We start from the raw sequence: 10,567 nt of genomic DNA, 5'->3' as shown, positions 1-10,567 counted from the left end.
CCCCAGCACTGCTTCTGCTCAGGGGGCACTCCACTTTTCTGACTTTCCCTCTGGAGCCCTGCACTGGCCGTGCGTACCCTGTCTGTCCTGCAGTGGGGGGCTCCCAAGGGAAAGGCAGCAGAGCAGAGCCCCAAGCCTGCTGAGGGCAGCCCGTCTGTGCCTCATGCACAAGTTCAGGGTGGGGAGACACGGACATGCCGCACCTCCCCCAGGGACGTGCACAACGGTTAGGAGCTGCCTCCCCTTCCCATCTACTGTGCCACCTGGATAAGTTGCCCACGGCTCTGTCCTGCTTCTGGCCCTGGGGTCCCATTTACCGCCTTGGCTGGGCAGTCCCTGCCCTACTCCTTTCCTCACTGTTGGGGCCTCAGTCTGCCACCCCACACTTCTTCCCTTCTCCCACCCCACCATTGCCTTACCTGCAGGACACTGCTGGGCTGCATTCTTGGCTGCATGCATTCATGTGGCTTTTATCGGTGACATTATCAGCTATACTAGCTAGAAAAAGCTGATAGTCGATAATGTTAATTTTCCTTTTATTGTTGCCGATCCAATATGCAATCGATATATCGGTGCATCTCTAGTTATGATAATAATTAATTTCCTGTCTGGTACAGGACATAGAATGTCAGTATTTTTTCATAGGGCTTATTTGTATTAGAATTAGATTATAATTTGTAGAATGCTAGCCTTAATTTAAAGGATCTAAATGATGAGAAAGCTAACCATGTCTTTTGGCAAGATGTTCTGGTAGTTAATTAACTTCATTCTTAGGAGTCTGAGGTTATATGCTTCTAGAATACAAAGTTGTTATTCCTAAATCGCATTTTATTTTGCAGAACCCATATAATACAATATTTTTCTATATGTGCAATTAAATATATGCATTTCCTTGTACCTTCCAAAACTTCTGGCAGATTTGCTGAGGAGAAAGCATATATAATCTGTTTAAGAGAGTGGTATAGATTTATTTAATTCCCGAAAGGAGTGTTATAATTTGAAGCTGGCGATAATGCCCAAGAAAATCATGATAAGCACACCTTAGGACAATTACAAGGCAAGAGGTGTAGCTGAGCACTTACATGTCTTGTTAGACACGCTCCCTGGAGTTTCATTATGACCATAATGAAATGCCTGTTTCATGTGTCATTGGGAACTGCCAGTCTTTGGTTTAGTCTGAAGTTTGTTTATGGCAGACTTCCTAACCTGTTTATGTAAGAAGTGTATGTCCATTTTTTATCATTTGTTGTCTGGGCCAATTGGATGACTTGGATGCTGAGAGAAATCTACAACTTTAACACATGCTGTCATCAAGTCTATAGAAAATATCCCTGATGCCTTCAAGCAGGCAGACTAAACCTGCTAGTGAGAAGTAATGGAGAACACTTAGAATTGGGGAAATAAACTTGCCAGTGAAGTCCAGAGGTCATGCCCTGGTGACATGCACAACATTCTTGCCATCCATAGCTGCTAGAAGAGAAGTAGCTGTTGCTGTTTCTACTAGGATTCTGCTCCTGGATCCTCCATGCAAAGCTATTTTTATTTTAATTTATCTTCAAGTGCCCTTCCCAGTCTGGCTGCTAAATGTGAGGAACAAGCTTTCTAATTTTAGTTTCCCAGTGGAGTATCTGAGTTGCTGGAACAGGTATGGGTTTCAATATTACCCTTACCCTCTCTCAGCATCCTGGAAGCTGCAAAAGGAAGAGCTAAGGAAGAGGTTGGTATTCCTTTTCTTTCCTCCAGCCTCTGCCTCCTGAGGTCTTCCTTTCCTGTGAATAACTCTTTTGCCTGCTGGCCTTTACGGTACTATTCTCAGCCTTCTCAGGCAGCAGTATTATAAAGTTGACATGGTTTTTGATTGTTTTGTGATTGTAGGAGGGAATTAAAACTCACCCTTTTAAATTTTACTTAGCTGCTGCCTAGCACCTGTCGAGCAGCAGCAAGGAGAAACTAGATTTTTTTCCTGTCTTGACTTGGGAAGACAAAAACCCATCTGTGAGCTTTTGGAAGATTCTGGCTCTGAGAACTGTAAGAGTTGGAAACTTTATGTGCAACTTTAAATCTATTCAACATAAATTTAATAGCTTAAGCTGTTACACTCACAAAGTCAAGCATTTTACTTTCTACCCCATGACAGGATTTTTCAAACCTGCTTAAAATTAATAGTCTAGTCTGTATTTACATAAACATTGTAGTATTATCTTTTTTAGCAGGAGTATATTTGTGATTTGACTCATGTAAGTGAGTATTCTAAATTGAAATTTTTCTTTTTCTTTATAGGACAAAGAGATTCCAGCAAAGAGATCAAAGATTAATGGAAGTGAGGTACAGTTAGAAATTATTCTTTATTAAACATCACTTGCTAATAGTCTACTTGCAATGGTTAGGTTGTTATGGAACTTCCAGGCATAGTGGACACAATAAGAGCTGTTCAGTACTATGCATCTTTCATTGAATACAACTGACAAGCATTCAAGTAAAAAAAAATACTAAGGGAAGAGGGAGCTGAGTGTGATCTTAATGTTTTCTTCTTCAAATGGGTTATAAATGTCAGGTTTTTCTATTCATCAAGATGTTCTAAAAGACAAACATTTTTATCTTTCTGTAGAAGCTTCGTTACGACATTTGCAAAGTTGATCCATTAGCTTTTCTCCTATTACATTCAGAAGTATGGACAAGCCTACTTAATGAAATATTCATTGTACCTTCTGACTGCAGAATGAACACGCACAAAATATAAACCTTTTCTTTTAAATGGGTCTTGAGTATGATGGGCCAAACCCCAGACCTCCAGGTGTGTTTGGGATTTCAGGACACATGCTTTCTGGGTTGTGCAGATGGGCACAGGAATGGAAAGTGACACATTATCAGGTAGGCACTGTTGCTGCTAGTGGCAGAGTTAACCGATGCCTGAGACTTTTATGTAAATATGTGTACAAGAGTCTTTATTATTGTTTCCTTCTAAAATTATAGCATGTCTTAAATATTGAATCAAAGAATAAAAAAAATTAGTCTTTGTTCTGGAGCCAATTTTTCTTTTGTTTTTGTTTCCACCAACCCCTCTGCTCCCTTCCCCCTGAAAACATGGATTCTCATATACCATGGATCCTCGGTAAAGCTTCAAAGTAGCTGTTGAGCACCCAGCAATCTGCAGTCATGAAGACGATACCGAATAACTATACTTCAAAACTCTTTGGCCCTTCTAAGCTGGCAAAGTGTCACAGATAGTTTAGTTTCAGGTAATGTCACAGTTGGTGTGTGACATTAGTTCGTGCATCTTGTTGAAGTCCAGTGCACTACCCCTGATACCTGCCCACTCACCCATACACAGTAATTCTGTACCTCATAATTTATTTAACCCACAGTGCCCAGTTACATTTCCTTTGATTCACTGCATTTTGCTAATGTAAATTTAATTACTGAGGTAGGGGTAAACTTGTGCATGAACCTGCATAAAAACTGAAATGTTTCAGAGGAGCAGTATGATTGTTGGGAAGGATGGTGAGCATGCTCTCTCAATGTGCATTCTTGTGCTAGAACGGGTTTTCAACCTTTTTTGGTTGGGGTACCCCCGGTGGCCAGTCAAGAACTGAAAAGTCCCCTGACAGCTGATCGACAAGGGCGGGGGGGATCCCACGTGTAGCAGTGAAACTGGAAGTGCCACTGGCTGGGACCTTTCCAAGTACCTCCAGGGTTGAAAAGTACCCCCAGTTCAAAACCCCTGTGATAGAATAATGATCTCTGCAGGCAGTCATGTATTCTGTCTCTTACCTATCTGTTCATATGCATCTCTGACGCTGTTCCTTTTGTAGAGCCTCACCTACAAAATGACTGAAACTGTGAAACTTCTGAGCATTAATAAAGTTTTGTTTAGCGGAAGTCATGTTAATTTTGAATAAAACAGTGTTGGTTTTTCCACATATGATGTATTGTCTGTGGCCCTGGTCCAGCAAGGATTTCCACAGGTAGGGGCCCATTTATTTAGGTGTCCTAACAGAATTGGAGCCTAACATAATGCCCAACAGGTTGGTTTGACCTCCTTTAGGTGAACGTACATCAGGCTACTGTGTTGGGGCCCAATTCACTGGGTACATATGCTTTAAACATCTCTTGGTCTCTGTTAGCTGCAGCACTATTTCCTTTCTAGGACTGCCTGGCACATTTCCTAGGCACAGGCTTTTTGGCTGTTAGCCCTTCACGGAAATAGAGCTGTGCAGCCCAGCTTCCTCCAAGATAAGGTGGTAGCTTAAGCCTGCCTTCTTCCACAACCCAAGCTATGTGGGCAACAAGTTGTATCTTCAGGGGCCTGTGATACAGGTAAGCAACCAGAAACACCCAGACAATGCATAGGACTCTTAAAAATACTATTGGGTTTTGCTTAAAACAAAAGCACAAGTGAATACAGATAACTTAGACAGATATCCTGAATGTAATGCTCCACACTCTAGTTTACTTTTCCTTTGTGGGGGTCTGTCTTTCTGGGACAGCAGAGTTTTCCCTGCTTCAGCAGCTCCTGCAGCACCTCTCCTCATCTCAAATGGTGAAAAACACATCCCTTTCTCTGTAGCCCAGTAGAGCAGCACTTGCACTTTTGTAAGCTTTCAGTGCCCTGTGTTGTTATCTGTTACAGTATATGATAACAAACCCCTGTCAGGATGGCTTGGTCATGAGTAGGCTTGGAAGAATTTGCTTTTAATTTTTTAATACTTCTGATGGATAATATCAATGCTTATCTTTAGGCATTTATTTTTGATTTTTATCAATCTAAATTTTATGGGATTGTGCAAAATTAGGGATGTGAGGGGCAGTCAGTTTATTAATGAAAAATGTAACTACTGTAGGACTGCTGAGCAGCAGAGCTGCCATCGGTCCTGGCTCTGCTTGCCTATAGCTCTTTTGTCCGCTTTGTCACTTCCTCTTCCTTTGTTCACAGTCCCCTAGGGTTTTTGGGAGTTGTAGTCCAAAGTACTGCTCCCTCTGTCATCAAAGAATCTGTCAGCCATCATTTTTCTTACATCCCCTTTCTATAAATTTTGATTATTAACAATAGAAATTTTTTTTGTCAGACTGCGAGTGTGAGGTGAAATCAACATTTATCAATGTTGACTGATAAAAATCAAGTCTTGCCAAGCCTAGTCACAAGGAAACATTTCCCTTATAAACCGTTTATCTTAGAACGGAGCCAACCTGTTGTTTACAGCATGGGTATTAAGCTCACGTTGTGCCACAGGCTAGATCTGGACTATGGGGTTCCTCAGGCTGGATCTGGCCCAGGGCATGGAGCATCGGTGGCCAATGCAGCAGCAGCGGGGTAGGCAGTGGCAAGTCAGGTGGCCACGGGCCATGCAGAGGTGTGTAAGCAATAGTGGTCTGAGTGGCCGAAGGTCGACTTGAGGGCAGTGTTGCATAGCTGTCACTTGCCCCCATGCTGCTGCTGGCAATGTCCACTGGGGCCCCAGATTCTGCAGGAAGTCACACCCACTGCTAGCCATGTCCCCAAATTCCCTGGTCCATTGGTAGGCCAAAGGGCCAATTCTGGCCTGTGGGTCCTTTGTTTGACACTCCTGGTTTAGAGTCATTACTTTTCAGTTGAGGAGCAATTAAGCAGACAGCTCTCTATTGCGAGCTCTGTGAAGCTAGCCTTTGGAATTCCATTTTAGTTTAGAGGTTAAAAGGCACCTGGGAAAGCAAGTGAGGTGCACATTCAGACTGGGGTTAATAGTTTTATAAAGATGCAGCCAAGTTAATAATCTCAGGGTTTATAAATTGCACATAAGATTCCCCAAATTTTGTTGCAATTATTGCTTATTGCATATTGAATATTGTAGCACCTTTTGCTTTCTTTCATTGAAAAGGATCTGGGAATGGGAGTATGTAATAAATCACCTCGTATATATGTAGAGGGAAACTTTTTTCAGCAATGAAACACAGCCATCTCTGGGGTGAAGCAGGGTGATGCTTTACCACCGCACCGTAATACATGAGCAGGTTAGTACAGAGTGAAGAGGAACACATCCATTTGAAAGTGCAAGGGATGTGTTGGATGTGACATGTGCCATTGGTGCTCAAACTGGAATTTGGGTAGAATTTACTGGTCATGTCTCTTTAATCCTGTGAAAAGTGATGTGACACTTTTAGTGGCCAGAGGTTCCCAAGTCCTTGGCTATACGGTGTTTCTGAAAGCCAGTTTTACATTAGGCTTACTCAGTCCTTATCTATTTAATTTTGTGTCTTTGATAACAGTTTAGATATGGAAAATAGACTGAGAAGACTTGCGCCAAATTTTCCCTATCTAATCTATTTCAAATTGTTCAGAGCCCTTGTGACATTGGAGAGGAAATTAAAAACGTTAGTATTCTGCCTCTCTGTGTACTTAATTCATTTTTTGATTGAATGCATACAAGACCATGACCACACTAACTGTGCTTTTTTCCAATGTCTGACGTCTACAAATCACTTGTAGTGTGGACAAAGCTGTGCTGCCTTTGTATTGGTATAGAGAAACCACCCTACCTAGGTGAAACAAGCTGTACTGGCAAAAGGGAAGTTTCACTGGTCTAGCTGAATCTACCTTAGGGACTTCTACTGCCTCATCCATCACTAAGTGGTGTGAAGAGTTGTGATTCCTGGCTGATCTATCTATGCCAGCAGAAGTTTGTAGTGTTGCCCTGGCACAAGCTTGCGTGATACACATCTGGGTGATTAGAAAACTCAGCTTGTTTAAGGGTATGGCCAGGGACAGGTGCAGTGGTGAGGACACACACCCATTTCAGTTGATCACAGAGGGAAGTAAGCAAGCAGGGACAATTTTTTACATCCCCGAAGCAATTAAGAATCCCCCCCTCCCTTTTCTTCCATGCTCATCGATACATCCCCCCTTTCCCCTTCCCTCCTTCCACCTTGACAGCTCTTGCTCCTCAGGCTGTCCTGGGGGCAGAGAGAGCTCCAGAGCCACTCTTGTCTACTGCATCTGGGTTCTGCCAGGGACAGGAGCAGCGATGGGAGGGTGCCTTCTTTCTGCCTGGTCCCCCTAGGTGATCCTTGCCAGCGAGGGAATTGCCACACTTTCTCTGGTCAAGCCTGGCTCCTGCAGCTTGGCTGGACTGGGGCAGGAGCTGTTCTGGACCCCCCCCTGCAGTGCTGGGAGAGGAGAGGAGAGCAGGGGAGGGGAAGGAACATGTTGCTGGGCACAGAGGGGAGGGAGGAGGGAAGATATTTACCTGCTTGAGGGACTTTAAAAAAATAGTCTCCCACTCATGCCCCTTCAGCACTGTCTGCCTGCCCTGGTGTGTATGCATACTGGGTGAGAAGGGGCAGCATGTACCCACCCCTGCTTCAGCACAGGTCACTGCTCCTGTACCTTCTTTATGAAATCCAGGATCTGTTTATGGGCATGGCTTCAGGAGCAATCTTTCTTAAGGTAAGCTGAAGTATGGGAGGTAGCAAGAGCGATAAGCTACCTCTCTTGCCATGGGGTAAAGCGTGTGCCCAGGGAGTGCATAGTAAATGCACTGGATACTATAAATTCACCCTTCAGTTTGCATCGTGGTCATTTCTTCATGCAGTCGTGCTCTTAATTTGTTGTTACCCACATAGTTCCTGGCTTTTCCTGCTGTGGATCACACCTGAGTGATGAAGCTATCCCTTGAACAGTCTCAGATTCCAGACACTAAATTATGCTTGGCTCTGCAATCATGTTATCTTGGAGGCAGCTGCTGGAATTGCTTCCTTGGTTGGGAGGGTGGGGAGAAAGGAATAAAGGAAGCTATGTATTTTAACTGTTTAAAGAGTTCAGTGTAACTACTTAGTAGGGGGAAATTATACTTCTCTTTGGTCTTAAGTCATTATCGTTTGAATCTGTGCTTTGTTTTAAGCGTTAGGAGCACTGAGAATTCGTTCTCGCCTCGGTAAATTACTGTGAAAGGCATCAAAAGTTTCCAATCTCCATCTGTGAGTGCTGGATGTTTCCTCCTGTAGCTGCAGTCAGAACTCCATGAGGGGCTGATTATTGAGTATGGTCTGCAGTGTCTTGTGCTAGGAAGTTCCTTGAGGTCATAGTCTTCTTTTAAAGACAAATCTGAAATGTCGCTCCCTGCTGCACTGAAAGGATTTCTAATCCACTTATCATTGTACGTGTCTTTTGTGAAGTACTCACAGATCTACTCTGTCAGAGGAGTCGGGTATTTTTGAAAACAGCATTTTACTTCAAATGAAAAGGTGTTTATTGGCGTTGGCAAGGAAATTATCCAAGCATGTCAAGTTTATCCTCATTTACTTGCACAGCTTCACAAGGTCAGCTCTTTTAAATCAGGGCTTCCATCAAGTGTGTTGCACGTGTCAGAGTGCCCTTGCAAATTCAAGTTGAATTGACTCTATCAAGTGAAAATTTCAGATAAGTAAGCTAGCTGTGTGAGCTGTAAGGGGTCATCTAAGTAGGCAGACAATGCAAATGAGTGATTTGACAAAGGGGCTGGCACTTTGGGACAGAGTTAAAAAAAAGTGCATCAGTTTATCTTTCCTATGATAAAACCGAGGCATTTCTGTTTGTAGAAATAACTAATAGTGCTCATTCTTCAGTGCAGTCCAAACAAAAAAAAAAGTTATGAAATGAACTATTTTAACAGTTTCCATTGTGCAGGTCTTTCCCTTGTGGTCAGGCCCCCTAGTTTATTCTGACAGCCCATGGTGCTGAAAAGCAGCTTCTGGGATTGCTCATGTGCCATCTGTGGAGAGTCCATTACAGTGTTTCTACTCCTCCCATTTTCCTCGAAGGATCTGGCTAATATTTAAAGATCTTCCATTGCAATGGTGCACATTGACAAAGGCTGAGAACAAAGGAAGTTGTCTTGGCGTTCATTGGGTTAATATCTACCAGAAGGAAATTGTTTGCAAAGGCAGCTACATCAACGAATCAATCAATCTTAGTTTCAAAGAAGCCATTTTCAAAACCCAAGAATGTCCGGATTTTATTTTAACCCACATCAGAGGCTTTGTCTTGATACAGGATCTTTCAGCAATGTTCATATGACCAGTTTACTTGTTTGGCTTGCCAAAGAACATCACTTGTACAATAATCATGAAACCTTTTCTTCAGTATTGTCAGAATTCCTCACTTCACAGTGCAAAGAAATGTAAGATAAGAAGCCAGTAAATCCTTAGAGTTTATAGAGTGGACATTGTACTTTTCTTTTGGCCATGCACCTCTGTTAATTTATGCTGAAAAAATTCCACTGGCTTTCAGGCCACAATATTTTGTTCCTGTGTCATTTTAGTACAAAGCTTTATTGAGGAGCATCAGCAACTCCAGAATGCTGTTCAAAAAATGCTGTTAAAAATGCATGTTTTTTTTTAAAGCACTTTGCTATACAAGCAGCTAAAGTAATTGCAAGCTGCAGCATGTCTCTTCTGTCCTCTGGGTTACTGGTAATAAAGACACAAAAGCAGTGCTGTATTTTTATCATCTGCAGAAAACCATGCCATTCCTTTCTGTTCCTCTTTCTCTCTCCTTTCTCCCCCATCTATTCTGTTCTCTTCCTTACTAAGCTCATGTTTCTCCCTTCCTAGTCAAAACCAGTTCATTCCTCAATGTTCTTCATTAGCCCCAAACTCTCAGGTTCCCAGTCCACAGGCAAAAACAATTGTCTTCGCACATTCAGTCTCCATCCCCTGCCTCACAGTCATGGGGTTGGAGCTCAGCAGGACTAGGAAAGGAAGTAGCTTGACAAGGTAGGGGCAGTTTACCGCCTATTTATGAGAGGAAGCAAGGAAAGGAGTAAGTTATTACTGTTTGGGATATTTTATACTGTGTATAAGTAGAATATTTTCAGTCCTGTTACCTTCCCCTGATTTCCTGAACCTAGCTCTGTGCATCTTAGTCAAAAAAAATTAAGAGATACTTTTAAATATTGTTAAAATTATGTTCTGGCTCTCTTTACATTCCATCTTAGAAACTAGGGGTGTTTATAGACATGCTCCAGGAGGTGGGGGGGGGCGCTTTAATTAGCGCAGCTTCGAGGGCCACGCTAAGTAAAGTGCCCGGAGCATCGTGTATCAGCGCTGAAAAATGACGGTTATGTGTTTTGAATTAAAGCATATCAAATGAGCTTTCAGGTGCCCCGCTGCCATTTTTTAGTGCGGGGATGCTGATACACATGATGCTGGAGTCTGCTGGAGTGCTGTAATTACTTGAGATTAATAGAGTCTACTTTGACATGATGTAATTACAGTTCATCAGAGCAGCCTCCCTGCATGTGTATAGGAACCCTATGGAATCAGTAGCATAACTAAGGTGGGACAACCAGGGCAGTAGTCCTGGGCATTGATTTGGGGGCAGGGTGGATTGATTTAAAATGAGGTTGATTTAAATTATGTTTTAAGTCAGCAAGCAAGCCTGATTGAAATAATGGATTTTTATCAACTTTCTTGTGTATTTTCATTTGTTTTTAAAATAAAGGTGTGCTTTCATTGATTGCTATAACAGTTAGAACATGTTGATTCACAACTAAATACAGTTTTTACAGGAGATTTGTTACATATGTTTCTTCGATACACAAACTAGATTGTGTGT

The 10,567-nt window shown here is 42.4% G+C and overlaps 1 protein-coding gene across 1 annotated transcript in view; it reads left to right on the top strand.

Annotated features, from left to right (window-relative positions):
- The window catches only part of PPA2 (pyrophosphatase (inorganic) 2), a gene marked incomplete at its 5' end in the record, with an annotated part of 81,351 nt that overhangs the window by 7,730 nt on the left and 63,054 nt on the right, over nt 1-10,567 (top strand). Inside the window, one exon of the mRNA XM_019521818.1 lies at nt 2,281-2,325. Within this exon, the coding sequence (XP_019377363.1) occupies nt 2,281-2,325 (45 nt within the window). The remainder of the gene's footprint in view (nt 1-2,280; nt 2,326-10,567) is intronic.

Source organism: Gavialis gangeticus, unplaced genomic scaffold (assembly GCF_001723915.1).
Source record: "Gavialis gangeticus isolate Ggan-Ray unplaced genomic scaffold, GavGan_comp1, whole genome shotgun sequence".
Lineage (NCBI taxonomy): Eukaryota > Metazoa > Chordata > Crocodylia > Gavialidae > Gavialis > Gavialis gangeticus.
Note: the sequence above shows the minus strand (reverse complement) of the source record. Positions and strands in the feature narration are given on the sequence as shown.